The sequence below is a fragment of the Salminus brasiliensis genome, chromosome 15 (genome assembly GCF_030463535.1).
Source record: "Salminus brasiliensis chromosome 15, fSalBra1.hap2, whole genome shotgun sequence".
Lineage (NCBI taxonomy): Eukaryota > Metazoa > Chordata > Actinopteri > Characiformes > Bryconidae > Salminus > Salminus brasiliensis.
Genome location: NC_132892.1, coordinates 36,676,609 through 36,696,368, shown reverse-complemented (window position 1 = coordinate 36,696,368; position 19,760 = coordinate 36,676,609). Strand labels below are relative to the sequence as shown.

General features: G+C 44.3%; 1 protein-coding gene across 3 annotated transcripts in view; it reads left to right on the top strand.

Annotated features, from left to right (window-relative positions):
- The window catches only part of LOC140536190 (integrin alpha-M-like), a 33,313-nt gene that overhangs the window by 10,984 nt on the left and 2,569 nt on the right, over window positions 1-19,760 (top strand). For all 3 annotated transcript variants that reach the window (XM_072657881.1, XM_072657882.1, XM_072657880.1), the window contains 24 exons: window positions 785-915; window positions 1,970-2,112; window positions 3,317-3,455; window positions 5,524-5,659; window positions 5,793-5,860; window positions 6,102-6,231; window positions 6,367-6,509; window positions 6,615-6,761; window positions 8,408-8,587; window positions 9,366-9,496; window positions 11,382-11,536; window positions 11,703-11,866; window positions 12,085-12,207; window positions 12,790-12,860; window positions 12,963-13,104; window positions 13,336-13,437; window positions 13,653-13,732; window positions 13,862-13,942; window positions 15,540-15,618; window positions 16,537-16,641; window positions 16,728-16,769; window positions 17,349-17,474; window positions 17,843-17,944; window positions 18,030-18,059. In XM_072657881.1, the coding sequence (XP_072513982.1) occupies window positions 785-915; window positions 1,970-2,112; window positions 3,317-3,455; window positions 5,524-5,659; window positions 5,793-5,860; window positions 6,102-6,231; window positions 6,367-6,509; window positions 6,615-6,761; window positions 8,408-8,587; window positions 9,366-9,496; window positions 11,382-11,536; window positions 11,703-11,866; window positions 12,085-12,207; window positions 12,790-12,860; window positions 12,963-13,104; window positions 13,336-13,437; window positions 13,653-13,732; window positions 13,862-13,942; window positions 15,540-15,618; window positions 16,537-16,641; window positions 16,728-16,769; window positions 17,349-17,474; window positions 17,843-17,944; window positions 18,030-18,059 (2,750 nt within the window). The remainder of the gene's footprint in view (window positions 1-784; window positions 916-1,969; window positions 2,113-3,316; window positions 3,456-5,523; window positions 5,660-5,792; window positions 5,861-6,101; window positions 6,232-6,366; window positions 6,510-6,614; window positions 6,762-8,407; window positions 8,588-9,365; window positions 9,497-11,381; window positions 11,537-11,702; window positions 11,867-12,084; window positions 12,208-12,789; window positions 12,861-12,962; window positions 13,105-13,335; window positions 13,438-13,652; window positions 13,733-13,861; window positions 13,943-15,539; window positions 15,619-16,536; window positions 16,642-16,727; window positions 16,770-17,348; window positions 17,475-17,842; window positions 17,945-18,029; window positions 18,060-19,760) is intronic.

Below are 19,760 nucleotides of genomic sequence, written 5' to 3'. Positions count from 1 at the left end.
GTCTATAGTTTTCTTTCTAATCTCCTGAGACAACTCTTTCCTTCACTTCCTCTGGTCCATGTTGAGGGTGGTACACACCATGTCACCAAACAGCAAAGTGACTACCTGTTGCCCTATATATAGGCCCACTGACTGATTACAAGATTGTAGACACCTGTGATGCTAATTAGTTGACATACCTTGATTTAACATGTCCATTTGGTCACATTATTTTCAGGGGTACCATCATTTCTGTCCAGGCCTGTTTAATGAGTTTACTTTTTAAAATAATTCTGTTGAAGCATGGTTAAAAATTAAAGTTTTATTTATTATTACTTTTGTCAGATTCAAGTTATTTTTGTGACCATTGTGGGGTTTTCTTTCATTAACCGAGGGGTACCAACAATTTTGTCCATGTGTGTATAATAATGACTACCTCCTGCTCAGTTGCTTAACATTGTTACACAGTCACTGTGTACTTCTTGCACTTTACACTTGACAGCTCATCCCTCCAGTGTACTTTTATTTTGTATTTTATTTGTTATTATCCTTGTAGATATTTTTATACTTTACTTATATATACATTTATGGGACAAAGCCGTCTCATCTTTGCTTTTCTCATTTTATATGTTCCACCTTCTGTTCCGTCCTGCTGTTTCATGTAAGCATTTAATTGCTGGTTGAACTGTGTAGAACTTGAATCCAGACACTTTTCCAGAACAAAGAGATTGTAGACATTTAAGCAAGGCATTTTCCTCTGGATCATTTGGAGTCTTTCCAAACAGCTTTTTTTCTTTTTCTGCAGAATGCACAAAAGGTGTGGCGAACCTGGTCTTCCTGTTCGATGGCTCTGCCAGCATGAAGACTTCTGAGTTTGAGCTGAATAAAGAATTCATCTGGAAAATTATCACACAGCTTAAAGACTCATCCATTCAGGTAAGGATCTGAATCCACAAAAGGATTTTCTCTCTGGATTTAGGTTTCTTCATTCTCTCATCACTATCACTCCTACAGTTCATCTGAATCTGTAAATCATTCCTCTTACAAAGTTTTCACTTCTTCTCATGATGTGAACATGCTGACTGTTCTTCACAGTGCCTCATGATGAACAGACTGGGGGTCTGTAATGGTCATAATGGTCCAAATGTAGCTGAAATAAAATCATTTTAATTGATTTCCATTGAAAGTTAAGGTTTGGTGATACCAGGTTTTGTTCTGACAGTAATGAGGTTTAACTTAAATACACCAACTTTAAACATCATAATAATCCTCTTTTCTCCACCAGTTAACACAGTTCCCTAGAGTCTTAGTGAAATTACTGTGATGTACTCTGATCAAAATACCACAAGGGGCCACCCAGTACAGACAGAACTCTCAGTACAGTCAGTACAGTCGGTACTCTCAGTACAGTCAGTACAGTCAGTACTCTCAGTACAGTCTGGACAGATAGAACTCTTAGTACAGTCAGTACAGTCAGCACAGTTGGTACTCTCAGTACAGTCAGTAGAGACAGAACTCTCAGTACAGTCAGTACAGTCGGTACTCTCAGTACAGTCAGTACTTAATTGCAGTCGGTACTCTCAGTACAGTTGGTACTCTTTGTGCTGCTTAAATGTTTAGCTGTACTCTAAGTGCAGTCAGTACTGTAGGTACTTTAAGTGCAGTCAGTACAGTCAGTACTCTAAATGCAGTCAGTACTCTCAGTACAGTCGGTACTCTCAGTACAGTCAGTACAGTCAGTACTCTCAGTACAGTCTGTACTCTCAGTACAGTCAGTACAGTCAGCACAGTTGGTACTCTCAGTACAGTCAGTACTCTAAGTGCAGTCAATACTCTACATACAGTCAGTACTCTCAGTACAGTCGGTACTCTCAGTACAGTCAGTAAAGTCAGTACTCTCAGTACAGTCGGTACAGTCAGTACTCTTAGTGCTGCTTGAATGTTTATCTGTGAGTTCTGATGGTTCTGATTCTTGTCTGTTTGTGTTCAGTTTGCTGCCGTCCAGTTTTCTGAGCATCCCCGCACTGTTTTCACCTTTAAAGACTACATGGAGAACACTGCTGAGAAAAAGCTGAAGGATGAGCCACATATGAAGTCGCTCACAAACACTCACCAGGCTATTGACTATGTTCTGTAAGTAGTCCTGATGAGCTATGTGGAGCTATGGGTTCCAAATTCACTGCATAAAATTCACTGTTAAATTAAGAACAGTGTTGACATTTGCAGTCAGTGCAGTCAGTACAGTCAGTACAGTCAGACACTACAGTCAGTACAGTCAGAGCAGTCAGTACAGTCAGATACTACAATCAGAGCAGTCAGTATTGTCAGACACTACAGTCAGTACAGTCAGTACAGTCAGTGCAGTCAGTACAGTCAGTAGAGTCAGTACAGTCAGTGCAGTCAGAGCAGTCAGTACAGACAGTAGACTCAGTGTAGTCAGTACAGTCAGTGCAGTCAGTACAGTCAGTAGAGTCAGTGCAGTCAGTGCAGACAGTACAGTCAGTAGAGTCAGTACAGTCAGTAGAGACAGTGCAGTCAGTGCAGACAGTACAGTCAGTAGAGTCAGTGCAGTCAGTAGTCAGTAGAGGCAGTACAGTCAGTACAGTCAGTAGAATCATTGCAGTCAGTACAGTCAGTAGAGTCAGTGCAGTCAGTACAGTCAGTAGAATCATTGCAGTCAGTACAGTCTGTATAGTCAGTACAGTCAGTACAGTCAGTAGTCAGTAGAGTCAGTGCAGACAGTACAGTCAGTTGAGTCAGTAATGTCAGTGTAGTCAGTACAGTCAGTATAGTCAGTACAGTCAGTAGAATCATTGCAGTCAGTGCAGTCAGTACAGTCAGTAGAATCATTGCAGTCAGTACAGTCAGTATAGTCAGTACAGTCAGTACAGTCAGTAGAATCATTGCAGTCAGTGCAGTCAGTACAGTCAGTAGAGTCAGTGCAGACAGTAGTCAGTAGAGTCAGTGTAGTCAGTGCAGTCAGTAGAGTCAGTGCAGTCAGTAGAGTCAGTGCAGACAGTAGTCAGTAGAGTCAGTGTAGTCAGTACAGTCAGTATAGTCAGTACAGTCAGTAGAATCATTGCAGTCAGTGCAGTCAGTACAGTCAGTAGAATAATTGCAGTCAGTAGAGTCAGTGCAGTCAGTAGAGTCAGTACAGTCAGTAGAATCATTGCAGTCAGTGCAGTCAGTACAGTTGAAGGTCAGTTCAGTTGAAGGGCATTCTGCTGATCCTCTACAGCTGTTCCTTCTGCCGCTGCTGTGACTGAATGTCTGAACAAGGTGAATTGTGTAACATAAACATTGGTGTTTTTAAGAACTGCATTATCTGCTTTTACAGAGCAAATCACTTCAGTGAGACGGATCCTGAAGCTAGAAAGGCACTGGTCATCATCACAGACGGAACTCCATCGGACTTCAACTCTAAAGATGTTATAAAGAGATGTGAGGATCAACGTATCTTACGCTTCGTTATTGGGGTGAGTTCACAGATACAACACATTAACCAGTACTACAGTCCCGCTCACTGGACCTGTACCTTTAAACAGTGCTGCACTACATCACCAATACACTGTTAGAGGAGGCACCTTCTGGTGTGAGGAACAGTCCTTCAGATCAAAGTTCAGCACTACTGACTTCATTCAGACTGGCTCACAGAACGGGAGAACCGAGGTGAATAGAGAGACATCATCAGAGTTAGCGTGGCTAGCGCAGCACATGGAGTAAGCAGCTGTTTTCATATTTAGAAGATCCATCAACCCTCTGTCTGTTTATTGAGTGTAGGGATGAGTTTAGCAGAGCTGTTTGTGTTGAATAATAAGTTGCATGTGAATCAGCTGTTGATGTTGACAAGCATCCAGACTTTTTTCTGTCCTGCAACAAAGTGGTGGAACTAGCTTTCCCTGGGTGTCCGAACGGCAGAGTCCAATGCTCACTGTCTTCAAACCCAGACTGAAGATCCTCCTCTTCTGAGAGTACTTGGGTGAATAGCAGAGTGGTCACCTTACTGACTTGTGTTTGGTAGTATCTAAACTTAAATGTAATGTAAAATTATGTCAGACAGGTGATAGCAGGCTTCTTGGGAACTGAAAAAAATGGTTCTCTGTAAAGCAAGGGATTACAGATATTAACGAAAACATCTGCTAGCTGCATAATGAGTCTTTAAAATAATGAATTTGCTAAAGTGGCCCGTTGGATGAATGGATATAGAAAAAAAGGAACAGGTGAAGTGATGGACGGAAGAATGAATAAAGGTTTATTGTCATTGTAGTATTTACATGGTAACTTATACTATACACACACATACACACACTATACACACTTTCTATTTACCCATACTGCCCTGGTTTAAAGCAGTCTAATGTACAGGTCTAATATAATCAGAATTCTTTTTACATTATTTAGAGAAAACACTGGATGGGTGTGAACTCAGGTGTGGTGTAAGTGGGGAGAAGTCTTTGTGGGTGCAGTGTGACTGTGCATAGGAGTTCCAGTAGTAGATCAAATGAAGACTTATTCATACCCTTTGGGTTATTTGGACCTGTCACATTGGAACAGCTCTGTGGTGCTTTCATATTCACTAAACATGGCCTCCATATTGTATTTATATAATCTAGAGTGCAAAAAGAAGGGAGACTGTTTATTGTCACTGTCAGAGGGCACTATGAGTACTTTGTCATTTTGGGTTTGTCTAACATGCCATTCCTCTTTCAGGCCTCCATAAATTATTGTCATAGAGACATGTTAAGGCAATTTGTCTCAACATACATTGACCACGGTTCTGATTAGGATTCTGATTCTGGATTTAGTCACTGGGAAATAAATATTATTTAATTTGTCAGTTTTCTTATTTTATTGGTTGTGTTGTAATGGATGACAGCAGGGTGGAGGCTGCATAAAGTATAGTATTGCATAAACAAAGCCTCAAACAGAGAGAGGAGCTAGCTCCAGTGTAGCTCCAGTGTGGGTCTGTGAGAAAATTCATCCTGTTTAGAGAAAGCAGTTTGAACTGAGTCTTTAGTCAGGATATAGATATATGGCACTTTTTTAGAAGAGAAAAATCATGTAGACAGTGTGTTGCATTTTAGATTTGGTCATTAGAGAATTAATGTGAAATGTAGAAATCCCTCAGTGGCAGTGTGATCACTTTATGAAGGAATGATGTACGGGCAAACTAAATCTGAACTTTGTTTAAAAAGCACAGAACAATCAGGAAGAAAACTAACACACAATAGAACAAAGAAACTCATGAAACTAAACACTAAACCAGAAATGGGAATGAGAGATAGAAAAGCCAATGTTTTAACATGCAAGTCCTGACAAAAAACAAGAAACACAGAGGATTGTATATGCAGACACAGGACAATGAACCCCTGACAGGAAAAGGCAGGGCAAGACAGGAGACATGGTTAGATCAACACACAGAGGATGACATGTGACTGATGTAAAGAAGGAATTCAACATAAAGACCGGTAAGACATGCTACACCTCATTTGTCCATCATTCTCTCCACCCACCACTACTCTGTAAATGACGTCTTTTTAACAGGTGGGGAATGTGCAAATGAACAAGCTCACGGTATTTGCCTCAGAGCCCAAAGATCAGAACACATTCTACATTCAGAACTATGCTGGACTGGAAGGACATCTGGATAATATGCCAAAGACCTTCTACACCATTGAAGGTATCAGGAACAGCATGAATACGATGTACTGATATTGAACTGTCTGAGCTCTCCTTTCTCTTTTTCTACTTCAGAAGTGATTTGTAAGCGTAACTAAAGTCAGTCTTCATTAGTTACATATTTTCCTGTTCAGGCAGTGAATCAAGCAGGCAACGGACAAAGGAGCTGTCTCAAAGTGGATTCAGCGCCATTTACAATCAGGTAAAACCAACCCGATTTCAGTAGTGCTAAAACTGAAGCCCCTAGATCTGATCTGCTGAGCCCAGCCTCTGCTTCTGCTGTTTGAGTTGTTTTAAGAGGGATTTGTAAACTGAAGTGGACTCTTGTATGTTGGAAGTTTAACCAGTTTCTGATCAGGTTAAAGTACAAGATCACTTCACTGCCAGAATGAATTCAGTCAAAGCTTTCCAGAGTCACATATCTGATATGCTCTGGACTCCAGGAAACTCTGATCTTGGGGGCGGTCGGATCAAATGAATGGTGTGGATTGCTTTATGAAGTGATGGGATCTGGAGCTGGAGCCACAGAGATGGAAATCAAAGACCCGAAGCTGAATAATGACTCCTACCTGGGTAAACTGGACTGCATATTTGATCTGGACTAGCTTGAATAGTTAAAGCTGTGAACATTGTACATTGTGAGTTCACATTTGATGTGTTGTTGATCTGAGTGCTTCATGTTGTTGTAAAAGGGTCTGTTGTGTTTAGGTTACTCTCTAGCGGTTGGCCAGAGAGCTGGGGGCTCTCTTTTATTTTCTGGAGCTCCGAGGTACAATCACAGGGGTCAGGTGACTTATTTCATTAAGCGTGACCAGACCTGGAACAGCCCAACCAATGTTATTGGAGAACAGGTCAGTAATTATTTCGAATATTTTTATTACTCCAGTTGTTTTGGACGGGTTGTTCAGGACAGTCCCTCAGAAATCATTAATCAATCCTAAATAACTTCTCTGCAGGTCGGCTCATACTTTGGCGCATCTCTCTGTTTATTGGACGTGAACTTGGATGGGGACACTGACTTTGTTGTGGTTGGAGCTCCTCAGTACTACCAGGCCCAGCCCCGGAGGGAAGGCAGGATGTACATCTACAGTCTCACAGATCAGGTAAAGCACAGCCTGCCTCTGCAGCCAAGAGAAGTAAGATCTGTCCAGAGCTCCAAGGTATGGATGAATCTGTCCACCTGGCAGTCAGTCTGAGAGTGGGTCAGTATCCTGTGCTTTAATATTCCACTCACTGCAAAGCTGGTGATATGTAGACAAACTTGTTGGTACCCCTCAGTTAATGATAGAAAAACCCACAAAAGTTACAGAAATAACTTCTGTATAATCTGACAAAAGTAATAATAAATAAAAAATCTGATTTTGAATCATGCTTCAACTATTTAAAAAAAAAAAGTAAACTCATCAAACAGGCCTGGACAGAAATGATGGTACCCCTGACAATAATGTGACCAAAGGGACATGTTAAATCAAGGTGTGTCCACTAATTAGCATCACAGGTGTCTATAATCTTGTAATCAGTCAGTGGGCCTATATATAGGGCTACAGGTAGTCACTGTGCTGTTTGGTGACATGGTGTGTACCACACTCAACATGGACTAGAAGAAGCGAAGGAAAGAGTTGTCTCAGGAGATTAGATAGAAAACTATAGACAAGCATGATAAAGGTAAAGGTTATAAGACCATCTCCAAGCAGCTTGATGTTCCTGTGACTACAGCTGCACATATTAATCAGAAATTTGAGATCCATGAGACTGTAGCCAACCTCCCTGGATGTGGCTGCAGGAGGAAAATTGATGACAAATCAAAGAGACGGATAATACGAATGGTAACAAAAGAGCCCAAAACAACTTTAAAGGTGATTAAAGGTGAACTTCAAGCTCAAGGAACATCAGTGTCAGATCACACCATCTGTCGTTGTTTGAGCCAAAGTGGACTTCATGGGAGATGACCAAGGAGGACACCATTGTTGAAAACAAATCAGAAAAAAGCCAGACTGGAATTTACCAAACTACATGTTGACAAGACCCAAAGCTTCTGGGAGAATGTCCTATGGACAGATGAGACAAAAATGGAACTTTCTTCCAAGGCACATCAGCTCTATGTTCACAGATGGAAAAATTAAGCATATAGAGAAAAGAACACTGTCCCTACTGTGAAACATGGAGGCTCTGTTATGTTCTGGGGCTGCTTTGCTGCATCTGGCACAGGGTGTCTTGAATCTGTGCAGGGTACAATGAAATCTCAAGACTATCAAGGGATTCTAGAGAGAAATGTGCTGCCCAGTGTCAGAAAGCTTGGTCTTGAGTGTGCCTACCTCTGTAGGTGTCTCTCCAGACAACATGGGTCAATGCCCAGAACCACTCAGTGTATGTCTCTAGGGTTACCATGGCAGCACTCTGCTCAGGTCCTCACATGTAAGCCCTTCTCTTGTCCGGTGGTGTGTACCTCCAGTTCAACCCCAGTGATCAGAGACACCAGTTCTGTGCCCACTACCACATTCATGTCATTTGAACCACCTCAGATAGTTCTCTGTGTCCCTCAGGTAAACCACCATCTGTGTCTCTGATGAGTTTAGATGGGAACTGTTTTCTCATCAGGACTTTTCCAGATACCTCACCATCTGAAATACCCTAGCAGAGCTTCATTTATTCAGTAAAACTCCTGCAGAGCTTTATTTACTCATTCTTCATTACCTGAGGAAACGAGGTAACAGTTGTGCTTATGTGTGGTCCTGCTGTCTGTCTGTAGATGGTGCTGGTGAAGAATGTTCTAGGCCAGTTTGCAGCATCAGTAACATCCATAGCAGATCTGAATGGAGACAAGCTGCAGGATATGGCTGTTGGAGCTCCGCTGGAGGACGATGGCAGAGGAGCAGTCTACATCTACCTTGGTGACCACATGGGGGGCATACGTGCTCGCTACAGCCAGGTACCCCCAAAATGAAAGAATTAGTAAATCAAGTAAAGAAAATGATCTAGAAGATGAACTTATGTCAGATTGTAAACATCACAGCTTACAGTCTTTATTTTCCTTCAGAAAAGTTTCATTTTTGTGTTACTCATTTGAAAAAATCTGGAATGTTTATTATGATTTTGGCTCGAGGAGAGGCCAAGTCACTACGGCTGGAGGACTGTACTGAGCTCAGAGACACACACAGACACAAGCATATGTCCAACCAAACGTATTTTTGAAAGCATACCTAAGCTATCTCCGCTGTCCTCCAGGTCCTCAGGCCTCACACACAGCAGCAGCAATATCCCTGCTCAGTGTTGGGGCAGACCTTGACCACTCACACCACCCCAACGCTAAAGAGTAGGGAAAAGAGCAGCCAGTGAATCCAAGCTGATATGGATGGTCAGGGTCAGGGTCACAGAGTGGATCACTGACCTTCAGGACTATGCCCTGGCCAGGAGGACCGTGCTGGCCTTCACTCTCCCAGTACTGGTAGCATTGTGTGATGGGGAAGTCCAAGATAGTGGGTGAACTGGGAATGACTGAGATGATTGAGGTGACTGTGAGGGAAGGATGATAGTGTAGCCACAGAAGGGAAAGAGGTTCATGTGAGAGGAGAGGAACATGGATGAACACTGGAGTCCTGACGGTGTGCTGATGGTGAAGGGTGAAGGAGTAGGGCTCAGCTGAAAGGATAGTATCATACAGGCTGCTGTAAACACCAGCAGATGATCAACTCTGTTTGTGTGTGTAGCGGATCCTGGCACGGGACATTTCCCAGCAGCTCCAGCAGTTTGGTGTGGCGATTGATGGCTCCATGGACATGAATGAAGACAGACTGTCAGACATCGTGGTGGGAGCCAGAGGGACTGTGGTTCTGTTAAAGTAAGAATCCCTCACTATTATAAACCACAGACGTCTCCATCTCCTAGTTACCTACTGAGTAACTAGCACCTGACCAACCCCCCAAACTAACCAAGGAGTTCAAGAAAGAACTTAATGCTGTGATACTGTGTACAGGTACAGTTACAGTAACACTGTATTACTGTGTACAGGTACAGTTACAGTAACACTGTATTACTGTGTACAGGTACAGTTAGTGTACCACTGTATTACTGTATACAGGTACAGTTACAGTAACACTGTATTACTGTGTACAGGTACAATTACAGTAATGCTGTATTACTGTATACAGGTACCGTCACAGTAACACAGTATTACTGTGTACAGATAGTTACAGTAATGCTGTATTACTGTATACAGGTACAGTTACAGTAATGCTGTATTACTGTATACAGGTACAGTTAGTGTACCACTGTATTACTGTATACAGGTACAGTTACAGTAACACTGTATTACTGTGTACAGGTACAATTACAGTAATGCTGTATTACTGTATACAGGTACCGTCACAGTAACACAGTATTACTGTGTACAGATAGTTACAGTAATGCTGTATTACTGTATACAGGTACAGTTACAGTAATGCTGTATTACTGTATACAGGTACAGTAACGCTGTATTACTGTGTACAGGTACAGTTACAGTAATGCTGAAGTATTGTTTACAGGTACAGTTACAGTAACACTGTATTATTGTATACAGGTAAAGTTAGTTTAACGTTGTATTACTGTGTACAGGTAAAGTTACAGTAATGCTGTATTACTGTGTACAGGTACAGTTATCATAACACTGCATTACTGTGTACAGGTACAGTTACAGTAAAGCTGTATTACTGTGTACAGGTACAGTTACAGTAATGCTGTAGTACTGTATACAGGTACAGTTACAGTAATGCTGTAATATTGTATACAGGTACAGTTACAGTAATGCTGTATTACTGTATACAGGTACAGTTACAGTAACGCTGTATTACTGTATACAGGTACAGTTACTGTAACACTGTATTACTGTATACAGGTACAGTTAATGTAATGCTGTAGTACTGTATACAGGTACAGTTACAGTAACGCTGTATTACTGTGTACAGATACAGTTACAGTAACGCTGTATTACTGTGTACAGGTACAGGTAATGTAACACTGTATTACTGTGTACAGGTACAGTTAATGTAATGCTGTATTACTGTGTACAGGTACAGTAATGCTGTATTACTCTGTACAGGTACAGTTAATGTAATGCTGTATTACTGTATACAGGTACAGTTACAGTAATGCTGTATTACTCTGTACAGGTACAGTTACTGTAACACTGTATTACTGTGTACAGGTACAGTTAATGTAATGCTGTATTACTGTGTACAGGTACAGTAATGCTGTATTACTGTGTACAGGTACAGTTACTGTAACACTGTATTACTCTGTACAGGTACAGTTAATGTAATGCTGTATTACTGTATACAGGTACAGTTACAGTAATGCTGTATTACTCTGTACAGGTACAGTTACTGTAACACTGTATTACTGTGTACAGGTACAGTTAATGTAATGCTGTATTACTGTGTACAGGTACAGTAATGCTGTATTACTGTGTACAGGTACAGTTACTGTAACACTGTATTACTCTGTACAGGTACAGTTAATATAATGCTGTATTACTGTATACAGGTACAGTTACTGTAACGCTGTATTACTCTGTACAGGTACAGTTAATGTAATGCTGCATTACTGTATACAGGTACAGTTACAGTAACACTGTATTACTGTGTACAGGTACAGTTAATGTAACGCTGTATTACTGTATACAGGTCCAGTTCCTGTGTGATTCTGTGGTTCTGTTAGTCATACCTGTGACGTCTCTGGTTTTTCAGGTCTCGTCCAGTTCTGTCTGTTTCTGCTCAGCTCAGCTTTTCCCCCTCTGAAATCAACCTCGATCATTTCGACTGCCAGATCAAACCTGAATCTTTTCTAGAAGTGGCGAATCTCACCATCTGCTTCAGCATGACAGAAAACACCATCAGCAAGGGTATGCTAACATGCAGCACAGCTAATTAACGTCAGTATGTGTGTATGTGTATATATATATATATATATATATATATATATATATATATATATATATATGTATATATGCTGGTTTTGAACCACAGGCTATTTGATACCGTACTCCTGCTGTTTTGTCCTCCTCACAGGGGCGGTGAGCAGTGGTCTGAATGTGTCGTTCGAGCTCAGTGCCGACGCTGTGAGATCGTGGAGTCGAGCGTTCTTTGAGTTGGACGATAAAAACTCCAGAAAACTCCTGGATTCTGTGCTGCTGAGCTCAGACCACTGTTTTAACCAGCCGCTCTACATGCCCGTACGTTACTACATCACACCTAACGCAGGAGCTCCCAGTCCTGATCCCCACTCTAACCTCAGTCTCAAGACTAAAATGTTCCTGGATTTGTTAGTTTAGGGGGTTTAGCTTCGGGAGCAGGGGTGGGAACTCCTGATCTTACAGTCCAGCTGCAGGCTCCTGCAGAGTCACCTCAGTTCTCCTTCATGGTCTACCTGTCCTGTCCTCTTTTGTTTCAGACCTGTGTGAAGGACACGCTGCTACCCGTGTTAATCCGGCTGAATTTCTCCCAGGCTGACCAACAAGCACACAGCTCCAAAGCTGTCCTCAACATCGATAGCAAAACAGTGACCTTTGTGGAGGTGAGTCATGGATTCGTTAATCTGAGAGACTAAGACTCAGTCCCTCCTCAAATCCCTTTACCCAGAATTCTCCTTCTGAACTGGTGCTGGACATTTCTAGCCAGGTGCAGAAACCTAAGACTTGCTAGGTAAAGAGGTGGAGAGTTCAAACGGGTCTAAGGGTGTTTGATGAACGGCTCCCCAGTTCACAACCTGCTGGTGAGAACAATCCCAGTGTACCACACCTGCTGTCTTACTATTAACATCTACAGCAGAAACCTCTCCTTCAAAAACCAGGAACCACACAGACAACGCCCTTCTCCTCCTGAGTTCCTGACTCAGGTTCATCCTTTCATATCATTACAATTGACTGGGACCTCTAGAAGATCAGCTGACACGGCTTGCTAGGGGAGACGTTTCAGCCACTGCTGGAGTGGGAATTTGAGCTGACCGGCTGAATGACCGTCCCCTCGTGATGTGATTGGCTTATTAAAGATGGGCATCTGGTTGAATCGTCTGTAATTTGGGAGGAAATGATGGGATTAGTGGGACGGGTCAGTTTTACCTCCGGCCTGTTTGACCTGTTTACTCCTGTACTGCCAGGTTCCCTTCCAGAGAAACTGCCAGAGCAATACGAGCTGTGTGGCTGATCTAGAGCTAGACTTCAAGTTCCTGTAAGAATCCTAATACACACACACACACACACACACACACACACACACAGGTAGATGTGGAGTTCTGAGTGAAGGGCTGAAGTGTTGGTTGGTCTCTTTCAGGAACAGCTCGTTGGTGGTGGTGGATCAGGCGTATTTCATCATCAGTGTAACTCTGCTGAATAAAGGAGACGATTCCTTCAACACCACTGTGGTGCTTCACTACCCACTCGGCCTGTCGCTGTCCAAGTTCGAAACCATTAAGGTAAAACTGCCCCCTGATCCAAATCTTCAGACACTGTTGCTGAAGCCAGGTCGTAATCACTGGTTCTGCTCCCCTCATGAACCCCCAGACCTGCAGGCGTATTGATCACTCATTCATCAAAGAAAACCACTGACCCGTTCTCTGACCTTAGCATGGGCAGCTTGAAGATGTGCGGGATACCTCACTGAGAGAAGTGACTGTACCCCTAATGTCTCCTAATGTCTCCTCCAGGCCAGTAGAAGGACTTTGAGCAGCTGTGGAGACCGAGATGATGGAGCCCTGGATAAAACTACCTGCAGCATCAGTCTACCGGTCTACCGCAAAGGCAGCAGTGTAAGAGATACACACTTCATGTCACCCTGTGAGAAGATGTGTAGCACTGCAGAGTCCTTCTGAGAGCTGGTGAACAGTTAACTGTAGGATTGAGCTCTTGTGCAGTTCCTGCATACTGTCAGACATTTACTTATACAGTAGGTCTTAGATCTGCTACAGCGGTTCCTGTATTGGTCAGATTCAGGTGTCCAGTGATTGTCCACTCTGTGTTGTAGGCAACATTCCGGGGTGTTTTCCGGATCTCTCGGTTCTATGACTGGAATGACACGATGGAGATGACCCTTGTGGCCAGAAGGTAGTTCCACTTATCATGATGGATCTTCTAGGACCATTCTGAGGTTTCCTTAGGCTGAATGAGCTGTTCTGCTCTGTGGGGTCTACAGTAGGACAATGGGAGAATGAGCTGTCCTCTGTTTGTTTACAGTGAAAATAATGGTAATATCACTAATGGAACTGTGAGGAAATCTCTGCCAGTTCAGTTTGCTGTGGACGTGGCCATCAGATTGTGAGTAACATGTCTGTTATGTTATGTAAAGATGTGGTCAGTGGTCAGTAACACTGTGAGACTGACCGGAATCGGTTTTTGAATCGTCTGATCCCAATGTAGCTTTTTATTATTAAATTATTATCCTGTATCACTGTACAGATAGTACAGTATGCTAGTATTGCTTAAAAAGGCCTTCACTAACCCGTCTGTCTGTTGAGGCCAGTCTACCCAGACTGTGATTTGTACAGTTTGTGGAGTACTCCCACCGTACCCCCCAACTTTAGTAACATAGAGAAGAATGACCGCAGACTGAGAGGGTTGACCATTAATCACCATCACTTGGTTTCACTGCATTGCTCAAACTGTCACTGAGAGTCTGCTGTGGCGCAAAAGCTGTGAACCAAACCACTGAGGGTGGAAATGGGCTGTCGGACTGTTGAGGCTCTGGTTTCTATAAAAAGATTCTCACTTCCCTCCCATATGTCACAATCCTGCAGTGCAACAGGAACCGTGTCCCCCATGAAACCTCATGAAAAACACACACCGTTTACATGATCAGGTTCTACCCAGGCTAACACCAACTGAGTGAACCATGCTCAATTTCTCCCCAGGGTTAGTTTAGAAGTTTTAATTATTAGATTAGATTTGAAGTTTTAACTGCTATAACGAGCCGGTCCTGACTCTGGGACTCTCCGTGCCTCCGGGTAGATGAGATTCATCACCCCCCAAACATGCAGCAGATCCTCACAACATGTGAAGCTCCCTCAAGACACGGTTTTATCTCAGCTGAGAAAATGGAAGGGAGGTTAGGAGAAGGGGAAGTGTTGATAGTGAGGGAAATAGCTGAGCATAATTATAAACTGTGTGTGTAGTGTGTAATGTAAAGTGTGTGTCTGTACAGTGTGAGTTCATGTGTAAATACTCAGTGTTTCTATTTTGTTAATATCTGTTTTTTGTCACGTGACAATGAATCTGATTTGATTGGATTTGCGTTGGGTAGTTAGCAGGGTTGTCATCGCTGGGCTGGTGAACATAGTGTAATGGTGCTGGTTAGATGGTTTGGTCTCAGGCAGTAGACCCACTCCAGGTCAGCTCTTTGGTACTTCAGAGGAATCCACAGCATACAGGTAATGCAGCTGGGCCTTGGCTGACAGACCCTGAGGTGTGAGCTGGGCCTCTGTGCTGCTCCAGGAAGACTCGGTCCTGATCTTCTGTTTCAGTTAACAACTCGGAACCAAGGAACCGCAAAGACTGGGCCAGCCCACCACACTACACCTTTGAGAGTCCTTCAGCAGGACCCCCATCTCTACATTCACTTGTGTAGCAGCTGCAGGTCCAGGTGTCACTGTGGACGAGAGCACCAGCAGAATGTCTCACTGTCTCTCTGTCTCTCTCTGTCTCTCTCTCACTGTCTCTCTGTCTCTCTCTCTGTCTCTTTCTCTGTCTCTCTCTCTCTCTCTCCGTCTCTCTCTCTCCGTCTCTCTCTCTCCCTCTCTCTCTCTCCCTCTCTCTGTCTCTCTCTCCCTCTGTCTCTCTCTCTCTCTCTCTCTCTCTCTCTCTGTCTCTGTCTCCCTCTCTCTCTCTCTCTCTCTCTCTCTCTCTCTCTCTCTCTCAGTGTTCCTGAGTCGTCTGTAACCTATCTCAATTTCTCTCTGGAAGACAAAGATCCAAAGCCTGTCGTCCTAAACTACACAGTGAGTCTCCTTATTGATCAAATGTACCCCTGTATATCTCAGTCAAGTTAAAGTCAGATCCCTCCAGAGTTACTGCACCCAGAACACATCCTACTCATCCTACCTCCACCTGAATACAGATCCCTCCAGAGTTACTCCACTCAGAACACATCCCACTCAACCTACCTCCACCTGAATACAGATCCCTCCAGAGTTACTCCACTCAGAACACATCCCACTCAACCTACCTCCACCTGAATACAGATCCCTCCAGAGTTACTCCACCCAGAACACATCCCACTCAATCTACCTCCACCTGAATACAGATCCCTCCAGAGTTACTCCACCCAGAACACATCCCACTCAACCTACCTCCACTTGAATACAGATCCCTCCAGAGTTACTCCACCCAGAACACATCCCACTCAACCTACCTCCACCTGAATACAGATCCCTCCAGAGTTACTCCACCCAGAACACATCCCACTCAACCTACCTCCACCTGAATACAGATCCCTCCAGACTTACAGACTTGCTGAAGAACACATTCACACAGGTGGAACATCAGCAGGGAGAACCTGTACAGTGCTTTAACTGAACAGAAATGTGTATCTTTACTCAGGGCCATGCAGGTGGATGTGTAAGGGTGGTGTTTCAGTGTTCGACAAAGACAAAGACAACCGTGTTCACCATTAGTGCTGGACATAGAAGGAATTTGGCCTCTGTGCACACACACACACACACCCACCCACCAGTGATCAAACACACACAGTGACAGGAAGCACATGTGCCTGGTGGTGGGCAGCCATCACTGCAGCACCTGGGGAGTAGAGAGGGCCTTGCTCAAGGGTGATAACAGTGGCAGCCCTTACCGTGTGTGTGTGTGTGTGTGTGTGTGTGTGTGTGTGTGTGTGTGTGTGTGTGTGTGTGTGTGACCAGGTGAGGAATCTGGGAGTGAAGGGTCTACCGGTTGCAGTAAAGTTCACAATGCCATCTCAGATGGGTCAGAACTTCAGCCTGGAGCAGCACAGTATCGATGTACAGGTATTCACTGGCTGGTTTACCTTCCTCTATCTGACTGATTCCTGGATCCAGAAATGGTTCATCTCACTGAATCACTTTCCCCCCAGAACCTGACAACCTGCAGCGTCACAGAGGAGAGGAACCCTGCTGTAAGTCATGGTTCATGAACTTTCTGCTAGTGTAGCTCTGCTCTGCTCTGCTCCCGTCACCGACTACTTTTAGACTTGATAGAACTGAGGAAGATCTCACTGAACATCTCCTTTCCTCAGATAAAGATGTAGATTCTAATGTAAAGAACAGAGAATAACGTGAATGCAGTGTTTCTCCAGTAACCAGAACCGGACTGTTCTGAATCAGTCATTTATTTTATGATCTCCATCTGCAGACACATTCACATGGCTTTTCATTCTCCTCCTCAACGACTCACTCAGCCCCAACTCTGATCAGTTACTACTGCTGCCACCTACTGGTGATGGAAAGCATTCATCTCAACATTCTTTACATGAAGTTTTTCTAGTCCATCTTTACACTGAACTCTCTGTGATCTGGATTCACTCCGAGTCTGAAGTCGGACAGTCCTGTAAAAAAAAGCGTCTTTACTGAATTCAAGAAGATGAAGAGCGTTAGACAGTAGAATTGAGTTTAATAGAGCGAGAGGAAGAACGCCAGGGACTGAGCTGTGTGTGTGTGTGTGTGTGTGTGTGTGTGTGTGTGTGTGTGTACTCCAGTTGTGTTCAGGGCAGGTGAGCTGTGTGAGGTTCGAGTGTGGCTCCTTCAATCTGGAGGAAGACTCTGAAGTCCACTTTGTGCTGAAAGCCCAGCTGACCTTCCTCAACCCTCAGCGCTACACAGGGGTAAGACACACACTCCAGCGTCCTGCTCCCTAGTTCAGCTGCGGGGGTCAGGAGTGGGAACACAGCAGTTGCAGTGGGGTGGGTTCAGCAGTACATTCCTATTGGCCAGTCCTCACTGCTGGGCTGCAGTTATCTGCTAACTGAGAAATCCGGCTTTCCAGGAGGACAGGGGGACGGGGGACAGGGGGGATGGGGAGGACGGGGGACAGGGGGACAGGGAGGACAGGAAAAGTGCTGTCTGATCTAACACAGACTGTCCAGCAGGTCTGGAGAGCTGTGGAGTCTGTAGATCAGTCAGATGTTCTTCATCTCCGTCATGTTTTCTTTCCCTCATTCTGTCTGATGGTCCTCCGGCTCTTCCTCCTCAGACGTGGTCTTTCCAGAAGTTCAGTTTGGAGCACGTGTTCTCCAGCTCTGCTCAGCTGCACTTTGACTCAGGGAAGTACACTCAGACGTCCAGCGGCCCAGAGGTGAGAGCTGGGATCAGACATCATCAGCAGCTGAGTTTAACTTCCTGTTACTGTTCTCTCAACTTCCTGCTCTCCTGTTTTACAGGACGATGCTTCCAGATTCCACAGAGCAAAGGTAAAAACCCAACCTTCACAAATGACTGAGATCCCCGCACACACTGGACATTTCTGAGACACTGGTGTGTAGTTAGGGGACACTGGTCTGTAGTTCAGAGACACTGGTGTGTAGTTATGGGACACTGGTCTGTAGTTCAGAGACACTGGTCTGTAGTTCAGAGACACTGGTGTGTAGTTAGGGGACACTGGTGTGCAGTTCAGAGACACTGGTGTGTAGTTAGGGGACACTGGTGTATAGTTAGGGGACACTGGTGTATAGTTAAGGGACACTGGTCTGTAGTTAGGGGACACTGGTCTGTAGTTCAGAGACACTGGTGTGTAGTTAGGGGACACTGGTGTGTAGTTAGGGGACACTGGTGTATAGTTAGGGGACACTGGTGTATAGTTAGGGGACACTGGTGTGTAGTTCAGAGACACTGGTGTGTAGTTAGGGGACACTGGTCTGTAGTTCAGAGACACTGGTGTGTAGTTATGGGACACTGGTGTGTAGTTATGGGACACTGGTGTGTAGTTCAGAGACACTGGTGTGTAGTTAGGGGACACTGGTCTGTAGTTCAGAGACACTGGTGTGTAGTTAGGGGACACTGGTGTGTAGTTCTGGGACACTGGTGTGTAGTTAGGGGACACTGGTGTATAGTTAGGGGACACTGGTGTGTAGTTAGGGGACACTGGTGTGTAGTTAGGGGACACTGGTCTGTAGTTCAGAGACACTGGTCTGTAGTTCAGAGACACTGGTCTGTAGTTAGGGGACACTGGTGTGTAGTTAGGGGACACTGGTCTGTAGTTATGGGACACTGGTGTGTAGTTATGGGACACTGGTGTGTAGTTCAGAGACACTGGTGTGTAGTTAGGGGACACTGTTGTGTAGTTCAGAGACACTGGTGTGTAGTTATGGGACACTGGTCTGTAGTTCAGAGACACTGGTGTGTAGTTATGGGACACTGGTGTGTAGTTATGGGACACTGGTGTGTAGTTAGGGGACACTGGTCTGTAGTTCAGAGACACTGGTCTGTAGTTAGGGGACACTGGCGTGTAGTTCAGAGACACTGGTGTGTAGTTAGGGGATACTGGTCTGTAGTTCAGAGACAATGGTGTGTAGTTCAGAGACAATGGTGTGTAGTTATGGGACACTGGTGTGTAGTTAGGGGACACTGGTCTGTAGTTCAGAGACACTGGTGTGTAGTTAGGGGACACTGGTGTGTAGTTCAGAGACACTGGTCTGTAGTTCAGAGACACTGGTGTGTAGTTAGGGGACACTGGTCTGTAGTTCAGAGACACTGGTGTGTAGTTAGGGGACACTGGTCTGTAGTTCAGAGACACTGGTGTGTAGTTAGGGGACACTGGTGTGTAGTTAGGGGACACTGGTATGTAGTTAGGGGACGCTGGTCTGTAGTTCAGAGACACTGGTGTGTAGTTAGGGGACACTGGTCTGTAGTTAGGGGACACTGGTCTGTAGTTCAGAGACACTGGTGTAATTAGGGGACACTGGTCTGTAGTTCAAAGACACTGGTGTGTACTTAGGGGACACTGGTCTGTAGTTCAGAGACACTGGTCTGTAGTTCAGATACACTGGTGTGTAGTTAGGGGACACTGGTGTATAGTTAGGGGACACTGGTGTATAGTTAGGGGACACTGGTGTGTAGTTAGGGGACGCTGGTCTGTAGTTCAGAGACACTGGTCTGTAGTTCAGAGACACTGG